Below are 26,592 nucleotides of genomic sequence, written 5' to 3'. Positions count from 1 at the left end.
GTATTGCATCTGTGATCCTGGTGGCTTAGGCTGACTGGATTGAGAATCTAGTGCCACATACCTTAGCCTAAATTGAGGCAGGCTGTGATATAATGGTATCAAAGCGTGAAGCTCTACCTTAATTCACAAATGCACAAGATTTGAGTATATACTGGTGATTGTTAGGATTAAATTTAAAAACTTCAAGATAAATGCATAAATTTTAGTACACACCATAGGAGACTAGCTTAGGTGCAAAAGCCGTTCACTGACAATAATTTAAAGAGCATAACTTTTATATATAGTTGGACAAATAAAATGTATCAAGATAAGAATAACTGGAATTAAATAAGTGCAACTACATTACAAGTTAGGATTTTGGAATTAGATTGGTGTTAGTTGGTGTCATTTGCCAGTGGATTAAGTGGATGAATCTCTTCTACCATTAGTTTCCTATTACTACTGTGTATGAATTGCATGATTGTGTGGTCATATGGTATGCATAAATCATTTGGGAAGTCCATTTCACAAAAAATTTCCCAAATGCCGAAGCGTTCCTATCCCCAAGATGACCCACAACTACAAAGGCATAGTCGCACTCTTAGGGCAAATCCTAACCCTCCATATGAATCTGAACATGAGGGTGAAGATGAGGTAACAGTTGCATCACCTGTGCCACCTCCTACACCACCCGTGTTGACAACTCAGGATGTGGTTGCCATGATCAATGATGTGATGCAAGGCATCCAGCAAAGCCTTTAACAATAGCAAAGAGAAGTTCAATAACGACATAAGGACATGAAGACTGAGATAGCCACAGCTATCGGTGCTAGGGAGACACCTATGGTACAATGCCCCTGTTGTGCAGTCTACACCATCTGCTCCTGCTCCTACACCACCTATTGCACTAGGAGTTTTAGTTATTGCATGACCAGACACTAGTCAATCATCTCAGGCAATACCAGTATGAGTGACACCCCATGGGAAGCATACACCAAACACACAACCAGTTGCACTAGTGTGAACAGATATTTTCAAGTTAATGGAGAAATTCCAGAAGCACAGGCCTCCTCACTTTAGCGTGTGGCTCAAGACCCATTAGCACTAGCTAAATGGGTTAAAGGTATGGAAAAGGCATTTATGATGCTGGGTTGCACTGATGAATAGAAGATGATTTGTGCCAACTACCAGTTGTAGGATGAAGCCTATGCATGGTGGAAAGTCACAAAGCCCATATTGATAGCTACTCATCCTAATCCTATTTAGGATCAATTTGTTGAGGCTTTCTATGGGAACTACTTCCCTGAGAGTGTGAGAGACAGAAAGGAGGCAGAGTTCATGGCTCTAACTCAAGGGCCAAGATCTATTCTCGAATATCAGCAGAAGTTTGAAGAGTTGTACTATTTTGCACTAGAGCATGTGAAATCAGATAGAGCCAAGGCTAAGAAATTTGAAAAGGGTCTAAGGCCAGGGATTGGTGCATTATTAGTTGCATACCAGTTGCAGACCTATGCAGAAGTGGTTCAAACAACTAAGTTTATAGAGGAAAAACAGAGAGATAATTATCAAGCCTAAGTAGTAAGGAAAATAAACATACCAATTGGTGGCAAAGATTTCTCCAAGGTAATCAGAGGACCCTACATTAATCCGACTGCATCCCAGTTCAACAAACCAAAAGTTGGCAGAGCATCAGAACAACCTAGCCCAGCAATAGTGGTACCTTAGCCAGAGGGTTCACCTTGGTGTTTTCGATGTAATCAATTTGGGCATACGGCTAGATCATGTCCCCAGAAGAAGTGGTGTTTTGTGTGTAACCGGCTGGGACACATGGCCAAGTATTGCTCTGAGACAATGTCAAAAGACTTGTATATGAATCCCTCAACATCAACAACTAGTCAATCATTTCTGATGTAACAAGGTCTTAGAATGCGGCATTCTCAAATTAAAGTGGAAGAGGCCAAGGCTACATCTGAGATATTTAGAGGTACACTATTGACATTGTTGAAATCCTTACATGCATTGTTATACCTGGTATATCTTATTTATTTAATAATCTTATGTGTAATATTGGAACCTGATACCTTCCATTTGTTGTATCTTCACTCCCTGCTGTCATGATACATAATAGCTAAAGAGTCTAGCACACAAGTTGATAGTCAGTATCCTACTGGTGGAGATGTGAGCTATAATGTTCCATCCACATACCTGGACGAAACTTGATAACTCAATTGAGCAAGTTAGACATGAAGGAGTTTGATGATTGTGTTAGATAAGGAGTGGCTACGAGCTACAAAGATTATGTGCGATGTGCAGATTACTATCCAAGAAAGTAAGGTGAAGGAAATTAAAAAGGTGGTGATGTTGGCACCTTAGATAAAGAGAATGTTAGGCAAGGGTTGTGAAGCATACCTAGATTTCACAATGGCCTAAACATGAAAGCTACACCATGTGTGTAAAATTTTGGAAAAAGAATAGAGTGGTGTCAGTATTAGGAATAATAAATTCTAATTGACACTACGAAAATAATATCATACAATGATTTCAGGCACGACCCTTTGCTTCACCGACTTCCCTTGAGTCATGAAAAAGGGCAAGGATGAATTCATCAGCAATTACTGCTGCTCAGGATTAGTAATCAACGGCGACCTCAATCGTAAGTATTGAAAAGGCAAATGAAGTGTTATGAGGGTTTTCGTTATAAAGAAGTGAGAATGGTATCGGGAAGTTGATACATAAAATGTGGTGTCACCCATTGCTACTAGATCGAAATGACAAGGTCAGTATCAGAAATGTGGAATAGTGAGAATGATAACAAATCCAAGCAAGTAGACCTGAGATTAAGTTGTATGGGTGAGAATGTGCGAAAACATTATGGACCATTGAGGATTTGGATTACATGATCAATTAACATATGTTTGAATATGTGAAGAAAGCATATAAAAGTTTGATTAGTGGAATTGTGAAGAACTAAATTTTAAATTAGGGTGAATTGTGGATAATAGGACATTGGTGGAATATTGAAAATATTTAGCTTCTTTGAATGTAGTGAAAGGTCAAGCAGTGTGAATGAGGGTATGGAAGTTTGATTTCATAAGAAAAATAAATAACACACTAAGTATGTGTATATGTATATGTATAGTGAAATAAAGTAGGAATCCCCGATAAATTGTGAAGCCAAGTAAAAGATGGGATACTATGTTGGGTATTTGATGGAAGCTTTAAAATAAAAATAAAACAAAAGGGGATATACTATGAATATAATTAATAGTTTGGTTTGGGAGAAATGATATGGAAATGGGATCTGCAAGTATGATTCTCATGGAGTGAAGAGGGTGAAATGGTGGATCAACTAATACAGAACTAGTGTGAAGTTCCAAGACTTTGTAAATCTGTATAGAGATCAGATCTGAGTACCCTGGTAAAGATACATGGGCGAGATGAAAATAATTTGTATATGTACGAAGATATAACAGAGTTGATAATGAAAAGTGAGAAGTAGATAGGTATGTTGATTTTGAAGTTCTCGAGGGATTAAGGACATGAATGGATAAGAGACCAATATGGCCAATGGATGTGTTAATGTGTGTTACTGAGATCATCTAGTACAACAAGTCACATATGGCCATGTTAGCAGCACTAAATGGAAATGTGATGTTGCGACCCAGTGGATAAGAGTGGCAGTAAAGTGAATGGTACTAATCCTCAAAGATGAGCAACTCCACAAATTTTGAGGACGAAAATTTTATAAGGGGGGGGGAATTGTAACACCCTGAAATTGGAGGTAACTGAGTCCAAGGGTATGGCCTAGCTCATAATATGAAGTAGGCTACTCTGCCATGAACTAAATGTAAAAAAAAAAAAAAGTTTTCTATGTGGGGCCCATCTCTCTGTAGGCCAACTCATCATGTCTACCCCATGCGTAGGGGTCTATTTGCTGAGTGTAACCCATGTTTAAGCTTAGTATTTGGTGGGGTCCATTAAAGGGAATTAAAGTTTAAATAGTTTTATGTTTTCAAAAGTAGTTTTCAGAATTAATTTTAGAAATTAAATAATTCAGCCAAACAGACCCTAACGTCTGTTTTGGCTTTATATATAAGGGATAGGGCGGTTGTGTTGTCCTCATTTGCTTGCTGCCCAATTCAGTGGAACAGCGGCAAGAGAAGAAGAAGAATAAGAGGAAGAAGAAGAAGAAGGAGAAGAGAAGAGGAGAAGAAGAGGAAGGAGTAAGGAGCTGCTGTCTGAATGCTCCTGCTATCCTATGGTTCTCTGTTGCTACAAAACAGAGAGAGATGCATGCAAGTGGGGCTGGATACAGCTGCTATCCATCTGATGCTGAGCAACGAACTGCAGTCTGGGATGTTTTCTATTGAACCATAGAAGTTACTGTTCCTAGTTTATTTATAGCTGTTGTACACACATCTGAAGGTCATAATTCATCCTTGAATTTATTTTACAGTACCTAGACTTGAATTAGGAAGGGTATTCAGCTTGGTTCCCATGCATACAACCACCCAGAATTGGAAAATTTGGACTACATGCAAGGGAACTTAGCTAATTTCTATTATAGAGAATAAATTGATATATAATTCCTATTGTACCTATACATTTAAGGTAAGAAACTATTCTCTAATGGTAGTAGTATCTTAGGGTTACGGTTGCATGTGTAATTGTGAGATGGAATTGAGTTCTTAAATTGGGTTTTAATTCCCAGTAACTGCATCCTTGGTTTCAGAGTGGGTTTAGGAACCCAATTTGACTCTGACCCATCTCTGGGAACCCTAGATGTTAAGGCTTTTGCCATACAAGTAAAATTTTATGAAATTGGAGTTGAAATGGTCGTATGCATGCAACTGATTTTAATGTTTGAAGCTTAGACATACTGTTGTTGTATTTTACTAGGTGAATTGGGAAGAAATTGCCCAATTGTCCTCTGCAACTGATGAATTGTCCCACCTGAGCTCAATCGGAACTGAAGAATGGTACTACCATGTATCTTGTAATTCCTCAGCCCGATATGAATGATAAAATGGATAGGAAGGTCCCAATTGGGTGATGTGGATATGAAGGTAGTTAAATTGGGGCTAAATTAATATAATTTTCATTCTTAGATTATGAATGACTGAACATTTTTATTGTGGGAATTTAATTGGAGCTAAGACCAGATTTATGCTATTGTATTCAAGTAAATTCAGCACCAATTAAATTAGTATAAGAAGTGGAAAATTTCTGATTTCTAAATTATATGGATTAGGCATGCAAATTTTGAAGGAATTAGGAAGTGTATCGGAATGGAATCTTGATTTCTATAATTGATGGTTTTATGGGCTATAAAATGACATTAAAGACCCTATAACACCTTCCCCATGTTGCCATGGTCAATACCCATCGGCCATGAGCAGCCCAAGCCAGGGAAATTGGTAGAACAGCCTCTGGGAGTGCAGAAATTTCTGTAAATTGTCTCCCACTTGTTGGGCAAGCGGCCAGCCGGTTGTCTTCCACCGGTTGAGGTGTTTTAAGCCCAATCAGCCCCTGATTTGGCTGATTAGTACCCTACCCCTTGTGGGATATGTCCCCTACCTTTTTGCCCAAATTAACCCTAAGGGCAGGGGTAGTTCGAGGGGCTTTTCCGAGACTTTAATTTAAGTTAGAATAAGGGTTGTTGAGGGTTGTTAGGTTCAGCATAGAACCTACACACTAAGTTGTGTTAGGACTTATAAATATTTAATATGATGGTACACAATTCATATAGGAACCTAATTTACCTGGCGAGGATACATGTGGACTGGAATTCAACGAAAAAGCATCAAATTCGGGTATCAAGTGAGTGGGTGCTTGATTTACTTTACGGAGTGTTTTGATATTTTCAGTTATGCATGCTCGTTTGGGAAGTGATGACTACCATGTTATGGATTTATTTTATATATCTACCGACTTTGATGTGATCAAGGTTTTATGGATGTGTAGTGTGTTAGTTGTGTGGCGACGGTTGTAATATTGACAGTCTGAGGCACGGTGTGGTCGAGGTTTTTTTTGGTACCGTGGGCTCAGAGGTCAGTATTACAGTTGCGACCATAGATGTGTGATTGGATGCTATGGATGTTGTGAATGCTATGGATGTATGTAGATGCATATGGTTAGGATCACATCCTAGTGCTATAACCTCTTGCCAATAGGGGTAAGGTATTGGCTAATCCCACTTGGTGGTAAGGTATTGGCTACATCCAGATACGACGTACTGTATTTTGAGAGGGCACAAAATGGTACGATGTACTACACGCATGACTGTCGGACAACATGGGAGACCGATGATGATGTGGGACTCCGGGACCATGGCTATTAAGGGTTACTATTTAGGGGTTGGATGGGGGATCGAGGTTCTTTTTGGGACTGGTTGACTCCTGCTTGCAGCTATCTCTAAGGCCCGACGTACTGGGAAGGGGATACCACCTACGCTGTATGTAGCACTTATACCCATAAATATTGAGACTTAGTAACTATAATAGATATTTATAATTACAATGGATCATGTGGTTGTGCAATTGTGCATAATACTATGAGTGTGTTGGTGTCATGATGTTGTGTGTGCTAGCATACTCACCCCTCACTGGTCTTGTGAAGCTCACCCTTCGTTGATTACTATTTTTAGATGGTGGAATCAGTGTTGAGGTAGGATGGGATTTCAACAACTGTTGTAAGGTTGTGTCTGTGTAATACCGGGATGCTAATGGACTTCACTTCTATTATTCAGATATTTGTTTTGATGCATATATTTATGAGATGTGTAGTAAGTAAAATTGTAACATGTGGTTGCTTTTAGGCATATAATTTGTATAATGTAATTTATCACTTTAGTACATCACCAGTAGTAATTGTATGATTTTAATAGTGTACTTTGATTTTTGTTGTGATCTTGATGGCATTTGTGAAATTAAGGTACTACATCTGTGATCCTGGTGGATTAGACTGACTAGATTGAGAATCCAATGCCGTATACCTTAGCAAAATTGAGGCAGGGTGTGACACTATGTGTCCCAATCTAGCATGCCATGTAATAGATTCGGTATTATCACATGTAATAACAACATAAGAAACTGATGAAGCAGAATCAATTAAATATAATATAAAAATCCATCAATTAAGGATCCATGTCCAACAATAGTATTACTCAAATAAAACTCTAAAGTGCAACCATCAATATGGAATGAATATCCTAAAGGTAATAATGTAGAAACTGAAAGTAGATTATACTGAATATCTAGTGCGTAAAGTACATCGTGAAGAAGCAAGGTGCACCCAGTATACATCTTGAGCTGATAAGTACCAACTCCTCTAACTGCTTCACTAGTACAGTTCCTCATGAACACGTTCTGAGATCCAACCGAAACTTCATGATAATCTACAAAACCCCCTCGATCTTGCTATATGTTTTGTTGCTCTTGTAGCCACAATCCATTCAAACTGTGTATGAGCAACCAAAACATGAGTACAAACAAATGTACAAAGAGAGTGTGATAGAAATGGTACCTTCTTCGGCTCAGTGCAATCACGAGCGAAGTGCACCATTTTCTGGCAGTTGTAGCATTTGACCTTGGCGGGCTTACCTTCTTTTGGCACCTGGTTCTGAGCCATACCTTGATTTCTTGGGTTGCCCTGTCTTTTGCGCTTGAACTTGCACTTGCTTCCCTGGGCGACTAGGGTAGTTACACGGTTTGCCTTTTAGTGCTCTGCCTCAAGTTCCACATGTTGCGCAGTGTCAGTAAAATTTCTAATGTTGTCATTGTGTGTGAGAACGAGCTTTATGGGACTCCAAGAATCGGGTAGTGTCCTAATGATAGTCTGAACCTACTGCCATCTATATGGGTGGTCCCAGCATCTTTCAGCTTTCAAATCAAGTTCTTCACCACCTTAAGATGTTGAGGCATAGTGTGCTTGGGATCCATTTTGTACATCTCAAAATTCAATGTCATACCCCTTAACCTTGTAGTAGGTGTATATCTGAAGTCAATTTTCAGCTGGTCCCATATGGACTTAGCTGTGGTGTGTTTCTCATAATCACCAATTAACTTATCATGCATAGCGCTTGACATAATAAAGCGTAGACTACGATCTTTATTCACCCACTAATTATATGCTTCCATATCACGACTGTGCTAAGCGGTAGTACCCTTAGCGGGTTTGTCCATAACAGTGGTCAAATACTCAAGATAGTTTTGCTTATTGAGTAAATATTGAATCTTTCGATACCACAAGTCATAGTTAGGTCCAGTTAGTTTGTCACCCTTGGTGAACTCCGCAACAACATGATTAGTGGCCATATCACTACACATAAGAATGTGCAAGGTAAACATTACGTATACATTAATAATTTATTCCAGAAACCTTGATTAAAATTAATGGTTCCTTACTATACATAGTAAGACCAAAAATTTTGTTAAGCTCATAATCAAATCTCACATGTGTGGGTCTCATAATCAAATCTCACATATGTGGGTCAAGGACATATTTTTTATCGATTTCAAACAAATATGAGGAGAATTAGGTATCTCTAATTCACAAAACTATGCCATACAAACGAGTGCGTATGGGTTCCACCTAGGAACCTGATTGGTGCTTAAAGTGGTATGTCGATGTAGTATAAGTGTAAGATATGCAGTGCGAGGCGTTTTTCCTTTACAAGGCTTCTCAAAAAATTAATTACATTGTCCCAAAAATAATTACATCCTTTAAAAGTCCTACTACATCAATCTACTAAGTAGAGAACACCACACTTTACATCATGCATGAAAACTACCTCTAACGTACATACATGAACATGCCCACTTAAATTGAATACCAATCATGATCTCCAACCCCCAAAAAAGAAAAGAATAAACAACCATGGGTCAACGGTTGGAGATCCACCAGGCATCCCAACAAATAGAGCGAGTCTCAAGTCAAAACCGCCATGGGAGGGTATGATGATTTGCCAATACATATATATATATATATATATATTAAAACACATTTCAAAACAATAATATATCTGGCTAAATAATACGAAAGTCGCAGGTGCGAGTCATGCGACTAATCTCAATAATGTAAAGCAAACAACTTAAACATGCATCATCATATCAACAACTTCAAGAAAATCATATAAAGAACCCTCCCCTTTGACCTAAGTCATTAAGGGCAAAAACATAATTTTAAGTAGAGTTACACAAACCCAAACCTAAATTACATCATAAAAATAAACCCTTAATCACAACTAATAATATGTGAAAAACCCTTAAAGTACCATCACCTTTTATAATGCATTCCTGTCCGATCCAAAACGAAATCGAATTGGAATCGGATCGATATTGGCTAATTGGACCGATCCCAATTCGTGTGAAAGTGGGAAACAAGTAACTTTTTTTTTTATTTTAAATAAAAGTGGTTGGGTACTGTTCATGAACAGTACCACCCTAAAAAGTAAATTCTTTTTTATATAAGAAATAGATCAAAACAACCCACTTTCTTATTTAGAGAAAAAGAAAAAAAATATATTACAACTTTACTTCAGGCATTTAACACACAAGGGAGTTCTATTTAATATAAAACCCTCATCCTACCTTTTAATTATCAACACATGATCTGAAAGAGAATATATGATGATATACCATCATCCTTCCCATGCACCGAACATCTCTGCAAAAGGAAATTGAACCAAGGTCGTCACACGACGACCATATGAGCTCTCAAGAAGCGCGGCAGCAAAAAATAATGCACAGCTATACTGTCAGAGAAAGTCACTGCCAGTCCAGTGGCACAGGGCGATCAAGGGCAAAGAGGTCGGCGGCAACAACCGCTGCTATTGCTGCTTACAAGCAGCCATGGGATCTAATTTGCGATGCGACGATGGGCGGTGAAGCGTAGCATAACCAAAAACCTCGCTCTAATACCAATGTTAAACGGAAAATAAATGGGTATAAGAATTACCTCAATGTAGCTTTCCTTGCAACGGAATGGATCGAGTTGCACCACGCATCGATCTGCATGAACAGTGACTAAAGAAAGGTCCCGGCGATCTTGCTAGGCAATATTCTGCCCTTCAAATTCAATGATTGCAATGGAGATCCATGGAAACACACACTCTCAATTGAGAGAGACAGAAGAGAATAGGGAGAAAGAGAGCTCTTGTGATCAAGTCAAAACCCTCTTATTTATAAAGAATTGGCTCGCTAAGGTTCCTAATCCTAGTAGATCTACGATTACCCCAAGTGGACGATCCACGAAAAAACTAGGTCAAGATCCAATCCAACCCATATTAATTAACACCATAAGAACCACTTGGTTACCACCTTTACAAACTATGAGGTTGGATGCTCATAAGATGCTAAGACTTTTTCAACAAAAAATTCAAAAGGGCACCGTTGCTGGGAAGCGAGTCCATGGAAATATGGACTAATCCAATGGAACACATGGAGTGTTCTCAATGGAGGAATTGGGCTTGGGAATTGTTTGATCATATTCTTGATCTTTAAATTGTTTTAAGAATGTTATGGGAACAATATATTGTTATTTATGTTAGATCTTCCTATGGGGTTCGAATTCAAAACCCCAATTAAAGAAACCACACAGAGAAACAAGAACACGAATGTAATAAAATTATAGAGGATCTAATTGTACCTTTCACCAAATATGTTGAAGAAGATTGATGTTGGTCACTCCCACTTTCGCTCTCTTGGCTTGGCTATGGATCTTCTACAGCCTCTTAAACCTCCTTGGTTTTCTCACTTTAGTGGTAAAGTAGGGAAGAGTGAATAATGGCTGTAGGGACTTAAAATCTAGTATTTATAATACTGTCCTGCACCCAAAACCCTAATCCACAATGGGTTGGGTCAGCATATCCCTAAACTTGAGAGTGGACAGAACCGGTTCATGCAATTCGATTCTCATCTATTTAGTCAACCCGAATAATTAATTTAGCCCATAAATCCAACAATCTCTCACTTGGGCTACATTAATTATAAGAATGTCTTTAAATTGATGTGACCATAGAATCTCATTACATTAACTACTCTTATTCTAATTCAGTTGAAAAATCACTCACATCGAACAATAGCAGAAGATATACCTCAATATACGGCATCCAACTTTCTGTCATTACAAACATAAGTAAGTTTCTCAACACGAATCTATATGGGATACTATTATGGAAACATTGACATATCCTCAAATTACACTGTTGTCATTCCATATAGGTCCTTAACTTTGATATTAACCTTCAATGTGGCAAATCGCCTTTGATCTGGGGTTAATATCTAACTGTAGCTTTTCGCCTATAAACTATGGTAAATATTGCCTTTGAACTGTAACAAATACTGTCTTAAAATGTGGCAAACGTTACCTTTTGAACTGTAGCAAAATATTGCTTATAGCTAAGACAATTACTGCCTATAAAAACATTCTCAAATGAAACCATAAACCAAATAATAAAAGAAATAACTGTACATAATGTAAATGATAAAACTGAACCATAATTCATCAAACTGTGCCCCAAAACATACGGGCTAAGGTTCAAAACATAAACAAGTACTAAACAAAAACAGAGCTCCCACTAGTCAAGCATTTCTAATAACTGAATATAAAGGAATCCTAACTACTTGATGAGACCAATTTTTACTTGCTCTTAATTGTTGGTGATCAGTCTACCTCACCCTTTCTTGTCATCATCCTGTTTATTAGCCCCAAAATTCTTCCTCTTCTCTAACCATTTCTTGAAAATAAAGTAGTCCTTCTTTACATGTCCTTTCTTATGGTACCAGAAACATTATGTTGTTGGTCTTTTCTTCATCCTGAGCTTTTTGAGATGTGTCAAGCTCTTGAGAGCTATTAGTCCTGTCATATGGCTTGAAGCTTCCTTTGTTGGAAAAATTCTTGTTCTTTCTGTTTGGTCCACCAGAAGATCCCTTGTGGAAAGTTGCATGTGTACTCTCAAACCTGGTTTGTTTCAATTTTTCTGCTTCTTAAGTGCAAATGGAAATGAGCTCATTTAGGCTCCAATCGTCCTTTAGTGCAATGTAGGTAGATTAGATAACCTTATACTGACTAGGGAGGGTATTCAGTGCAATGTGTACAATATATTCTTCATCGATCTGTATTTCAAGATCCTTAAGTTTACCAGCATCAGTAGCTACACCCAAAATGTATTCTCTAACACTCTCACATCCATCATACCTTGTATTCATTAGCCTGGTCATCAATTTGGTTTTCTTAGTTTTCTTGTTGTGTTGAAATCTAACTTTAATAGCATCCAGGAATTATTTTGTAGTGTCTTTGATCTCTATGTTCCCACGTATAATTTCAGGAATTGCCTTTTTTAAAACCAGTATGCACTTTCTGTTTGCTTTAGTCCATTTCTTAAACTTGGTCCTTTCAGCACTTCTGCTCGAGTCTGTGAGAGGCTCAGGTTTATGCTCCCTAAGTGCCAAGTCTAAGTCAAGAAAACCTAAATGCAATTCTAATTTCTCCATCCACTTTTGATAGTTGTTACCAGTGAGCATTGGGATGAAAGATACATAACTTGAGGGAATGGTCATCCTACTAGAGCAGTAACAACAACACAATACATGTCAAATTTCAAAATATAAATCATAATATAAAAGCATGTAATACCATCAATATATTTTAAATAAGCGTTACAACTAAAAATGTATCCCTATCCTTTGGGACAGGAATTAACTGATGCTCTTCTTATAATCTTCTTTTAACTGTGAAAACAATACTAACTTCGGAATTCAATCACCTTTGGCCAAAAGAACTCCTAATTCAATGTTCATTTTCTGAAATGTGGATAATTATCCTCAAACCTTAATGACATAACCTTTGGGAAAGTATTACCTTTACTGTTGGGGAAGATACAATCGAACTAAATGTACCACTTTTGTGAGTTTCACTCAGTTCTATCATATATTTTTCATTGAAAATGTATATCTTTATGTTCAAAAAAATATATATATATATATATATATAAATATGTCACTAGGACAACAATAACCATACAAGAGTCACAATCGCAACTACATTCCTATCCTTTGGGCTAAGAATGTACTAGTCTTCTTACAAATTCATATTTACTGTGAAAAGAACAATAACTTTTAAAATCCCCTTACCTTTGGGCTTAGGAACCTCTATGTTACTATCATTTTCTTAACTTTGGTGACATTACGTTTGGGCAAATGTCACATACATTGCTACCTTGTGAAAAATCATGGAATAATAAGATGTACAACTTTGGTGGATTCCACCTCATCCTTTCATGGTTTCCTAAAAAATTACTTTACAGCTAAGAATGAGCAGAAACTTATACTCTTTTCCATATTAACATATCTCAATTTAAAAACTTTTTCCAATTTCATGGTAACCAATAACATATACATTTTTCAAAGCATTGAGTTATGCCCTCTTGTTTCAATGATTAAAAATAGATACAACATAAAATTTTGAATAAACATGTTATATTAAAAATTAGATCATTAAATGTGACCCGAGACAAGGAATCCACAGCAAAAAAAAAAAAAGGATTTCAATTTGGCTTTAAAACGATCCTTAAAATGACATTTAAAGTGGTTTAAATAAAACCCAAACAAGCCTTTAAGGTTTTTTTTTTTTTTAAACAATTGGACCTAAGCCCATGAAACCTTAAATAAAGTCAAGCCCATAAAGTAAATAACTTGGGCTTAGCCCATTAATAATGACTTAAGGCATTTAACACTTAACACATTCAAATAAAGGGGTATGATGGTAAAATCACTCCCAATAAAGCAACCACCCTAACATCTTCTTCCTTTCTTCCCTTTAGCCGCCACTAGTTACAGGTTTTTTTTTTCTTAACTTAAACAATGATAAACCCAAAATCTTCACCACGTGTAACCTATTCCTTCTCTCTGGTTTTCTTTAACAAAGTAAAACAGCTGCCAACTTGCAAATATATTTTTCAGATTTTTTTTTTTTAATGATAACTGTCACCCGAATTATCCAATGCTTATCTTTTACAAATCCACTTTTCATCTCCGTTATAAGAAAAATCACATCATGTTATGATTTTCAAAACCTTTTTATCATTGTTATTATTATTATTTTAATTAAATAATATAAAGGGATTACCCATCTTCTTCAATCCGATTTCAACTAAAAACAAAAACTTTAAATGATCCCGATTTCAGTAATTAACAACAATCTCAAGTAAGCATATGCTACATTCAAAACACTCAAATAAAACCCACTTTAATGTAATGATTTTCATCAAATTGAACTGACCAAATGCAAATATCGTCAATGGCCGCAAGGGTCGCTACCTTGGCTGCAAGATCTACTGAAAAAGAAAGGTTTGGTCTGCGGCTTCGACCGCAAGCTTTGCTCACAAATGAATTTTTTTTTTTTTTGTTAAATTCATTATTATAAATGGGGAACTATAATCATAACCAGTCTTAGAATCAACCTTCATCAATATCAAGCAACCTAATTCTACATCTTTCAATTCCAATATCAGTGAAATTCTAAAATCAAAACCAATCGATTCTAGCTCCATATGGATGCCTCTGATACCACTTGTTAGATCTCCCTATGGGGTTCGAATTCAAAACCCCAATTGAAGAAACCACATAGAGAAACAAGAACACGAATGCAATAAAATTATAGAGGATCTAATTGTACCTTTCACCAAGTATGTTGAAGAAGATTGATATTGGTCACTCCCACTTTCGCTTTCTTGGTTTGGCTATGGATCTTCTACAACCCCTTATACCTCCTTGGTTCTTTCACTTTAGTGGTAAAGTGGAGAAGAGTGAATAATGGTTGTAGGGACCCAAAACCTAGTATTTATAATACTGTCCTGCGCCCAAAACCCTAATCCACAATGGGTTGGGCCAGCATATCTCTAAACTTGAGAGTGGACCAAACCGGTTCATGCAATTCGATTCTCATCCATTTAGTCAACCCGAATAATTAATTTAGCCCATAAATCCAACAATTTAAGTTGGCCAACTATTCTAGGGCTAATAGAATGAGAAAGTTATTGAACATTGGAACATTGGTGATGGAAATAATACTTTCTTTTGGACTGAACCCATGGATTTACACTAACTCTACTACCTGTATTGCTCATTTTCAGGGTAACTCTACTACCTCTAATCACCTGACTTTAGTTAGTCATGTTATTTCTAACAACAGTAGGGATTCTTCTTTGATTAGATCTGTGCTGCCTAAGAAAGTTGCCAATCTTATCTTGCATATTCCCATTCAATCATCTAATGATCATTGGCGGTGCCATACTTCCAAAAGTGGTATTCTAACGACCAGAATTGCTACTAGATATCTTCTGTCCAACTCTAGTACTAACACTAATGGATACTCCAACAGGTGCTCATGTTTATTACCTTGCTCACAATGATGGCGATTTTTCTGGAAACTCAGAATTTTGCCAAAATTTAAGTTGTTCTTTTGGCGACTAAAATTGGATGGAATACCCACAAAAGAAAACCTACATAAATGGATGGATATAAACACTACTTGTGGTCTATGTCACAAAGGGCAGGAAAATCTCTTCTATGTGTTCTTCTCTTGTGAATTTGCTCAAAGGATTTGGGCGGCCGGACCCTTAGGCTTAAGACCTTCATGCCTTCTGTAGCTAGATCAATAATATATTCTTTTAACTCTTGAAACTTAACTCTGACTGAGTTATCTTCTGTTTTTTACTTTTCTAATAATAACTTATCTGTTATGGATGCATAGAAACAAGGTCACCTTGGGGGATTTCACCCCTTTACCAGCTCATGTAATACAGCAGGTGAATGGTTGAATTGCAAATGTGCGTCCTAACTGCACTATGTGACACTAACTTCCAACAGATCAGCCCTCTTTGATTAAACCGTGGACAACTATTGCCCTTTACTACACCAGGCTAAACAGTAGTAACCGATAAATATTTAAACATCTCTGGGTGGGCACTATCAGTGTTTTCTCATCCCTGTTGCTTACTCTCTCTTGCTGAATTTGTCATGACAAGACAAGGTACTGATGCAGCGGCAATGGGACTTCTGATTGGGCTACAAGAATATCGATTGAAAGGATGGGAAATTCAAAGCATTTTAATTGACTTGGAGGGACTTGATCCCTTAGTGAAAAGTGATAATTTTTTGAAGTGGCCTTGAACTACTTTTGCTTGGAGAGTGGAAATGGACCCCATCCTCTCTAAATTTCTTTGTTTTGTGAATGACAACCTGCAAATAGGGCTTTTGAAAACTTGGGCGCTAAAAGCACTGAACTCAAAGTGTAGATTTGTATATTTTCTCCGCTAATCTAAAGGTTTTCTTTCGAATAAAAAAAAAAGTTATTGAACATATGATAGATTCTCTTTTGTAAAGAGGTGGCTGTCTTTATGCTTCATTCTTTGAAGGTGGGAGAGAACAAAACACCTATCCTTCATATGACGAGCAATCGCATGAATCTATGCTACCGTTTGTTGAGAGGCAGCATTGGCACATTTCAACCTGCAGCTCCAAATTCAATTTTATGGATTTCCTGATTGTCTTTGGCATCATATATCCTCCATCAACATTGATGACCATTCCCATGAGGGCAAACCTTCAAAGCAAAGTTGATTTAGTACCATTTGTACAACACCTCCGATATCATTACAAGTTGAAACATATAACTTCAAGATCAACTAAATCATCAATCCCTATGAGATCAAGTTTAAAAAGAAATCCAGTTATTCAGCAATTCAACATCAGGGGATCTTGTTTTTAGAATACATAGTCTGGAACTTTGAGAAGAAATCGTGCCACTTTGACATCAAATGGCATGCCTTTTGGCTCTGTCAACCTACAAAGGACAAAGGAGATTGTGCTTGTTAGTATGCAAGATCAATCTGATCCCATTCATCTGAGGTTTACTTTTGAGAGAACTTAGATTCTCCACTATACCATAATTAACTGCCATTATTTGCTCCTAGAAAATCTTTATGAGAAGGAATTTTATAACTCAAGCAATGATATCATCTAGTTCTCCAACTGTATGGGTAACAAAAGCAGGTTGTAACTAAGAATCACTGAGCTGCTCAAATAATAGTTTATTAGTGTGCACATGCCCGGATGGTTCAAGCAATTTGAAGTCACTGAGTCTCCAAAACAGCACTTCTGCAAAGATGGACATATCCATTTTTGGCTGTCCCAAATTGTTTGTCCAATTCACAAATTAAGCAATGAGCCTTAAACAAGTAGACTATTTTTCCTTCTTGCATTTAATAGAAAATTCATTTATTACCCAACTTGAAGAGAGTTTAGATAACTACGGAAGCACAATATTGAAAAATAAGGAGATGTGTTATGCTTTCATCACTCGAACTTTCGGCTTTTTCAAAGGGCAGACAATGTCGACGAGGGATTATCAGACAAATGTTGCTGGAGAAACCTTGTTGACCTGATTAGAAGGATTATATTAAATGACATGAAAAACCCAGCTGTCAGACATCATTAAATTACATGGTAAAAGGAGATTCCCTTTTTCTCTCGAAGAAAAAAAAAAGTTCGTTATAAAGAGTGGAAATGTAAAACATGGATTAATTTTCAAAGATCACAGAAAAAGCAGAACAAAGAGATCATCTAGATCTGCAATGTGAGATTTTCTTAACTATTGGTTTAATGAAAATAAATATATTTACATATAGAAATATATAAATATATAGTCGGCGTGGGGATCCTATCCCACACCTTCTCACATCCTGATCATGTGGGACCCACAATAACACTCTTTCCCCTCCCTAACTATGTGAGCCCCTTTGTTGACCAAACTGTTTCCCGTGCAGTGATTGGTGTTGGCATGGGAAATTCCTCCTACACTGGCGGTGTGGGGAACCATCTCCCCTATATATAATTGAACATGACCAAAATTATTGTCATTTTTCTTCAACCAGGGATGTCCCGTAACTGGGTCAAATACAACCGGCAATTCATTAACAGTTTTCACAACCTAATGACCAAAGCATGGGGCAAGAATCAGGAAGTGGAAATTTTAAAAAGCTTCAAAATTCTGAGTGTCCACGGTTGGTTCATGCCCACTGATAAGCTTGGTTCATCCATCCAACTACTGGTCCATGAGAATATTGATAATAACGAAGAGTTCTGAAGTCCTCGGCTAAGATGGAATGTGGAAGCAAGATTCTGTTGGAGTGATGCCATAATGGTAATAAAGTACATCATCGGAAGCAATTAACTTGGAGTGGTATTCTGTGAAAGCAATGGCATAATGGTACTGAAAGTGCAGATGATAACCAATAAACACTGAGGGATGTTTTAGGCACAGATATCAGAATTGTGTCACAAGAACCTGTAGGCATTTTTACAGCATGGGGAGTGTAGATGATATTCTCAGGACCCGAGCCGCCCATACCCAATCCACTTATCAGGCGGGTGCCAGGTTGACCCAACCATCTCATAATCACCCATGAGATGTTAAACATAGGCCCAATCCATAAATAAATAGGCAGGAGTCCGAGGGTTTTCAATGATGCGCATGCAGAAAAAAGCTCCCAGGATAGATATGCAGTGTGAAAATGTACTAAGATTCTAATACTACTAGCTTTCAAATTTGCACCAAATGTCAATGGAAGTACCTGCCAGGGACAAATGTGAAAGCACCCTCAATAGAACCAGAAGAAGATGTCAGAGGTGTGCAACTTTCATAGACAAACTCTTTTCCATCTGGATACAGAAGGGGATACTGCAACCACATAATATAAGGAAAACTTTCAAGATGACCAGCCACTTAAAGAAGGACAAGGGAAGAGAAAGAGAGAACAGTATATGTAATATAAAGGCAAGATTGCCAAGTTCAGCAAAATTAGGAAGTTCAATCTTCATTGTTTTAGAAAAAAAAAAAATCTTCCGTTCATGAGATTTAGTTTGTGTCCATTCATATCATCTGTGTACATAGATGCACTTGTCCAACCAGCAGGCCAGTAACATCCTAACCAATATCCACAAAATGGCTTTCCATATTAGCAGCAACGATTCACTTGTTCAACCAGCAGACCACTCACTTCCTAATCAATATCCACAATATGGCGTTTAATATTAGCAGCAAAAAAATATATTTTAACTCTTGTTCAGGAATCAAGATCAGCCACATTAAAGCAGATATTACAAACTCTAAAAAAGGGCGCACCCAGTGCATGAGGCTTCCGCCATTGCAGGGTCTAGGGAGGGTCATAAAGTACGCAGCCTTACCCCCGCTTTGCGAAGAGGCTGTTTCTTGACTCGAACCTACGACCAGTAACCTTACTGTTACACCAAGGTCCGCCCTCAAACTACTAACTGAACACCTCCGAATTATTGCATTAACTGAGGCATGCATTTCCAAAAGTTAACTTCTCCTTAGAAAAAACAACAAAAAACTCAGCTTTATCCCAACTTAATGGGGTCAGCCACATGGATCCATGCAAAAACAAATTAGGAAAAGTGAAAGTAAAAGGAAAATAACACGACAACAGAGAATCAGAAAAATCTCAGCCAAATTGGGTCGGTTACATCGATCCTTGCTCTCCAATGGCTCTATTTTAGGTCATACTTCGGACAAAACCTAGACTATGCATGTCTTTCCTCACTACTACTCTTATGGTCATTTTGGGTCTACCCCTAGCTCTTTTAGCTCCTTCAATCACAATCAAATCACTCCTCCATAATGGTGCATCCCCAAGCCTCCATTAAACATTGCCAAACCACCTCAAATGAATTTCTTGGAACATATCATAGATTGGGGCAACTCCCAAATTAGCTCTAATATGTTCATTCCTTACTCCATAGTTTTTAAGGCGCTGGTAAGGCGACGCCTTAGCAGCGCCTTGGCGCTGATACGGTCTAGAGATGATAAGATAGTGCTCCAACTTACGTGAAATGGCGCCTTACGGGTTTTTTTTTTTTTTTTTCAATTACTTGATGAAGATTCCAAATATAGATTTTTTATTGGTAGGTGTATGGTTTTGTTTTTTTCTTTTCAATTACTTGATGAAGATTCCAAATATAGATTTTTTATTGGTAGGTGTATGGTTTTGTTAACACTTGAGATGTATGGGATCAACTTTACTCTACCAAAAATAACCAAAACAAACAAAACAAAAACACGATTCACAAATAAGGTTTGGATTTTGTCCAGAGTTTTAAGAAAGGCTTTGAGAAGGAATCAAGGAACAAGGAAGAACCACTGATCCAGGCGACCATTTTGCTCCAGTAGCGGTGAGTTTGCTCCGGCAGCAGTGAGCTTCATTCTTCTTTGACAGGAGTAGAAATATAGTGGATGACCTTAGGGCTTAGGCACTCATTTTGGCATCATTGAGATAAGTATAATAAATACTTGTATTTTTTTATGTCTTCTTTTCTTTATATTTATAATTTTGTTTCATAATTATGTATTTATATTATATGTTAATATGTTATGATGATTGATGATTGATGATTGATGATTGAATATTGATGATTAATGATTGATGAAGATGAACTTAGTTTATTCACTTTATTGATTTGTTTTCTTGATGAATATCTTACATTGGTATGAATATGAACATTTAATATTTATTTAACATATGAGTAATAGGATTCAACTAGGATTTGAGCCAAATAGATTGGTTTTATAAAAAAAATTACACAGTAACGCTTTAGACAATAAGGCGACGCTTTATGCCTGCCTTATCGCTAAGGCGCTCCAAAAGACCCTCAAACGCCTCTGTCGCCTTACCGCCTTAAAAACTATGCCTTACTCTATCCTTCCTAATTTTGTTGCCCATCCATCTTAACATCTTCATCTCTGCTATACATAACTTATCTATATGACACTTCTTAACTGCCCAAAATTCTGCCCCATACATTATAGCTGGTTATACGACAGCCTTACAAAATTTTCCTTTAAGCTTTAAAGGAATACATCAGTCACACAACATTTTGGATGCACCTCTCCACTTCATCCACGAGGTATTTTACAAAATACCTCGTCTTTGATCTACCTATCTTAAAACCTCTTGTTTCTAAGGTTGAGCTTCATAACTCCAACTTAGCATAAATCCCTACTTTTGCATCATCCACCAAAGCAATACTTTTAGCAAAGAGCATACATCACAAGACCTTGTCTTGAATGCTCATGGTTAAATCATCCATGATAATCACAAACAAAAAAGTGGTTAGGCTGATCCTTGATGTTACCCAATCATAATTGGGAATTCATTGCCTTGACCTCTTATGATTCTCACACTAGTCACCACGCCCTTATGCATATCTTTAATCATATCTATATATTTACTTGACACCCCACTCTTCTAGTACAAGCCCGATTAACTCTCTAGGGACTGTCAAAGGCTTTTTCTAGGTCAATAAAAGCCATATGGAGATCCTTCTTGTAGGCTCTATATCTTTCCATGAGCCTCCTCAATAGGTAATTAGCTTTTGTCTTGGATTTTTTTGGCATAAAAACATATTGGCTCTCCGAAGCAGTAGTTTCTCTCCTTAGGCAGACTTTAAGAACCTTCTCCCATAATTTCATAATATGACACATTAGTCTTATGCTTCTATAGTTATTTCAGCTCTTAATAACCCTTTCATTTTTGTAGATCAAAACTACAATGCTTCTTCTCCATTCATCTGATATTTTCCTTGTGCTCATAATTTTGTTAAACATATTGGTTAACCAAGTTATCCCACATAATCCTAAGCTCTTGCGCACTTCTATTGGGATGGGCTTAGTGTCTTGCCTGCTTTTATCCTTATTAAGGCTTCTTTAACTTTAACCACTCCAACCTTCTGTGTGTATATATATATATATATATATATGAGGTGCAGAGTCTTGAAGAATAATGTAATCTTACAAATCAATCCTACTCGAACTATCTCCATTTAGCAGGTCGCAAATATACTCATCTCATCTCTTCATAATATCCTCATCCCTTACCAGCACTCGTCCATCCTTACTTTGATACAATTCACATAGTCGAAATCTCTACTCTTCCTTTCTCTTATGTTTTCCCCTTCTTTTGTGTTTAGATTATTACAGAGGTCCTCATATTTATTCGCCCTGGCTATCCCCACAATCTTCTTAGCTTTGTTTTTGACAGCATTATACCTCTTTTTATTTTCTACCTTTTTAGTCTTTTGCCATGGGTTAAAACAAGTTTTCTTGGTTTTAATGGCTCTTAGACCTCATCATCCCACCACCAAGTCTCCCTAGGGGCTTAACGACTACCTTTCGCTTCCCTAGAACTTCTTTAGCAACCTTCTTAATAAAAGTCATCATCTCGTTCCACAGCACTTGTGTCTCCCTCTAAGTCCCACTTTCCTTGTTTGACCACTTTATCAGTAAATGTACCTAGGGGATCTTCTTTTTAATCTCCAGCACCTTATCTTAGGGTACATAGGATCCCTCATCTTATGCTTCTGCATACTAAGGAACATATCAAGGACCACCAGTCTATGTTGGGTGGTTAGAGTCTCCCCAGGTATAACTGTATAGTCCTCACATAATAGTCTGTCAACCCCTTTAGTTAGAAATAAATCTATTTGGCTGGAATAACACCCACTTTTGTAGGTAACTAAATTCTCCTCTTTTTTCAAAGAAAGAGTTCACAATGAATAAATCATAAGCTACTGCAAAGTGTAAAAGCAACTAAACCCTATTAGGAGTAGTGCTTTCTGAAATGCTTTCCCTGTAACCAATTTCCGATTCTTCACCATATAGAAAACTGTAATAAATTTAGATAGAACACAAGTAAGCCCTATCAATACATTTCCTCCATTAACCCCATAACACTTACAGGAATGTTTACATGACAAAAATCATTATAAAAAACCTGTAGACTAAACAAAATATGTATAATCGTAAATATAGTTATACAAATAACTCAAGTTAATTTGATACCTTTCACAAAATTATAGAAAAATTTATATCTATATATAGTGTAAAATTTATTAAGCGAGCTTGTGGTTCAAGTAATGACAGATGCTAGTGAAGTGAAAGCCATTCCACATCATGAGTTTGTTCTTCCTCACAAGTTTCAAGACACAAATGCATCGAAGCTTAAGATTCTGAAATTTGTTCGAGCTGCAAATTGGTTGTTGCAAGCACCACTCAAAGTGTTCTTATTCATCCTATTTACAATAAAACATGAAGACATTTTTTTTTTAAACTGAGGGGGAATGCATGACCGGCCCAAAAATTGGTCCTATTTTAATATCTATTGGGTATGGGCTTTAAGTTCTTTTGGGTTTTATTTGCAAGGGTTGAACTATAAGCCAAAAGCGGCAGTCTAAAAGGGCATACCAGAAAAGCAATTTAATGTGGTGGGCCCCAGTAAGGATTTATCTTATAATAGTTGTAATAGGGATCTTGTGGGACCCATTCCTTAGTTGTTCCTTGAGTAGAGTCAATGTAAATTGAAGTATGAATAAGAGAGAAGACCAAAACAGAATTCAGCCAGCCCAACCAGCCAGCCTTTGGTCCACTTAATGGACCAGGTCTTAGCCATGGTACAAGGTTTCGCTAAACATTTCGGTGTCATATAGCTAACTATCAGTTAGCCATAGATTTGGGATGAATCTAGAGCTTATAGAAGCAGTGAAGCAGATGGTTGCCAAGTTGCAGCAAAGCAGTAAACTACAGTCTATCGCTAACAATGAGGTGAGTTGTGTAGTTCAGTAGGAATCTAATAAGTAAATACTCCGAATGTGTTGCTAACAACTAACATTAACAATTTTCCAAATGGGTATAAATTAAAAAAAAATTCAGCCCTTGCTGCAATTGTGGGCCATGCAAATACTGATGCTGGTACATAATTCAGATTTTAGTACCTTATTCTAACATGTATTAAATCTTGTGAAATGCAAATAATATGTCGCACTTATTGTTGTAATGCAACTGAATGGTGGGAGGGCACAAGAATTGAGGAAGATTGCAATCGAAGTGCTCTCCCAGACATGTTCTGCCTCCAGTTGTGAGTGAAACTGGAGTACATTTTCGCTCATCCACTCAAAAGAGGTTAAACCGATTAGGTTCCCAGCATCTCAATAACTTGGTGTATGTGCATTATAATATGAGGCGGAAGATGCAACACATATGCATGGGTATGGAGAATGATAGGAACCAGATCGAGATCGCCGATGTTATTCAGATTGAGTCAGATGACGAGGATCCCCTAGTGGATTGAGTGAGGGATAGAGGTGACGCTGGACCTAGTGATGGATAAGCCTAGGGGTAGACCTAACCCACAAACAGCGAAACAAACGGGTGCTGATGTGGATGATTACATAGCTATAAAGAGTAGGAGACACTCACAGGCCCCCTGACTATTCAACCCCGCACCTGGCAATGACGATGACCTCCCAAATTGGTCCACTTCCTCAAGTGATCAGACCCAGACTCAAGCTCGCATGCCGTAAGGACCACCCTGACTAGTCCACTTCCTTAAGTGATCAGACCTAGACTTAAGCTCGCATACCGTCAACATCTAATCATAAAGGTGATGATAATGATGATGATGGTGATAATGGTGATGGGGTGGTGATAGATATGCAGGACTTTGAGAAGAGTATGACCAGGCAGAGCCGAAGCCAAAGCCGAAATCAAAATCATTGTGATTCACTGGGGAGACCCAGTTTGATCATGCCACACAGGATATGGATCACAGTGCACATCCATCCTCCTTACATGCAGGCTATATTAGAGGGTTGAGATGGGCAGACTGATTATATGGACAATGATAGCATGTCTAACATTATTGGCAGATTGAGTTTGAGTAGATGAGACAGTCACAACAAAGGAAGTGATAATGCATCCTTTGATGGAGAGAGCATGGTTGAAGTATGATGGTGGTGGTTATGGTCATTTGACTAGCGTGGAGGGACATGCATCTGATTCATCCGTTTTTAGTTTTGAGAATGTCACCCAGTCATGGGGAGGACAGACTGGATCCAAGGATAAAAAATTCGATCTTGAGGCAGGTTTTGACCCAACTTGAAACCGAGATATGGGTCAAACCTGAGAAACCTGGTACTGTTTGGGCGAAATTCAACATGTCATGTGTCGGTCAAAACTACAAAAATGGGTCGAAACTGGGCTGGTCAAAAGACTCAAAACTTGTAACATCCTAAATCTAACCTCTTTGCATTAACTGAACAAGCAAGAGTAACAAGCTGGAGAGGCCAACACTAGCTTGGCTGGCAGCAGTGGAATGCCAGGAAGGAAAGAATGACCTATCATGTACCTATGCCTTCTGCCAATAGTGTTGGAAGAAACAACAAGAAAAATGGACCAACAGGTATTTATATTAACTTTTCTTAAGGGATTATAATAAAAAGGGATTAACCAGACTCAAGAGGAACAAATCTGGTTCAATAGACAGGAGAATTCTGAACACGACCGGCTGGCCCATTGACCTAACAGAATGCCCAGAATTGTCTGAAATGGGTCCCATTCTTGGAGTCTTGACATGTGGACCTATTTCTATGGGTCTAATATGTCTAAAAAGGATGAATAATAAAATAATGGAATTAAAAATTATAAATTAAAGATGGGTACCTATAAGTATTAATAATATAGTAATGTAAGTCATATGGTACCACATATATATATGGTATTACTTGGATCACTGTAATCTTATGGATTACTGTAAGTGGCTTGTGAAAATTTTTGTACAGATTATAATAGGTACCACATAGATGCATTGGTTGAGTATAATCTTTACTTGATTTTATAATATCCGCTATAAACTCTAATGATCATGACTTTTAGTATATGTGGTTGTGGTGTTGTGGACTCTCCTAGAGTAGGAGCCTAGTTAAACAAGCTGACCGGGTTTTAGGTAAGGTATCCAGTGCCGGCATACCCGTGCCTTTTGGAGGGTATGACAAAACTGGTCAAAATTGGTCGAAACAGATCGAAACTACCAAAATATATGAAATATTTTTGAAACTAGTTGAAACTGGTAAAATAAGGGAGATATCCAGAGCTGCAACAACTATAGAGGCATAAAACTCATGAGTCATACTATGAAACTATGGGAGAAGGTAATAGAGGTTCGCTTAAGAAGAGAAACCAATATCTTAGGGAACCAATTCGGTTTCATGCCCGGGAGATCCACTATAGAAGCGATTTACCTTCTTAGAAGGCTTATGGAAAAATCCAGAACGTACAAGCAGGATCTTCATATGGTCTTTGTTGACTTAGAAAAGGCCTATGACAGGGTCCCCAGAGATTAAATATGGCAGGTTTTAGAAAAGAAACGGGTGTCAAGTAAATACGTGAATATAATTAAAGACAGGTATGGAGATGTGGTGACTAGTGTGAGATCAGTGAGAGGCCAAGGTGCTGAGTTTCCAATTACAATCAGATTACATCAAGGATCCGCATTGAGCCCTTACTTGTTTACACTTATCATGGATGACTTAACAAGAAATATTCAAGGAGAGATCCCATAGTGTATGCTTTTTGTTGACGATATTGTGCTGGTTAGTAAAACTATAACAGAGATTAACGATAAGTTGGAACTATAGATATATACTTTAGAATCACGAGGTCTTAAGATAAGTAGAACGAAGACGAAATACATGATGTGTAACC

The 26,592-nt window shown here is 37.5% G+C and overlaps 1 protein-coding gene across 9 annotated transcripts in view; it reads right to left on the bottom strand.

The window, feature by feature from the left end:
- Positions 1 to 16,573: 16,573 nt before the first annotated feature.
- Positions 16,574 to 26,592, bottom strand: part of LOC122062981 (F-box protein SKIP16) — an 81,104-nt gene continuing 71,085 nt past the window's right edge. For 3 of the 9 annotated variants that reach the window (XM_042626652.1, XM_042626645.1, XM_042626649.1), the window contains 3 exons: positions 18,614 to 18,720; positions 17,266 to 17,421; positions 16,574 to 16,824 (listed from right to left, as the gene is read on the bottom strand). In XM_042626652.1, the coding sequence (XP_042482586.1) occupies positions 17,358 to 17,421; positions 18,614 to 18,720 (171 nt within the window). In that variant the 3' untranslated portion in view covers positions 16,574 to 16,824; positions 17,266 to 17,357. The remainder of the gene's footprint in view (positions 16,825 to 17,265; positions 17,422 to 18,613; positions 18,721 to 26,592) is intronic. The other 6 variants (XM_042626644.1, XM_042626651.1, XM_042626648.1 and 3 more) reach the window with 4 other exon arrangements.

The sequence above is a fragment of the Macadamia integrifolia genome, unplaced genomic scaffold (assembly GCF_013358625.1).
Source record: "Macadamia integrifolia cultivar HAES 741 unplaced genomic scaffold, SCU_Mint_v3 scaffold1167, whole genome shotgun sequence".
Classification (NCBI taxonomy): domain Eukaryota; kingdom Viridiplantae; phylum Streptophyta; class Magnoliopsida; order Proteales; family Proteaceae; genus Macadamia; species Macadamia integrifolia.
This window is presented reverse-complemented; position numbering and strand designations above follow the sequence as displayed.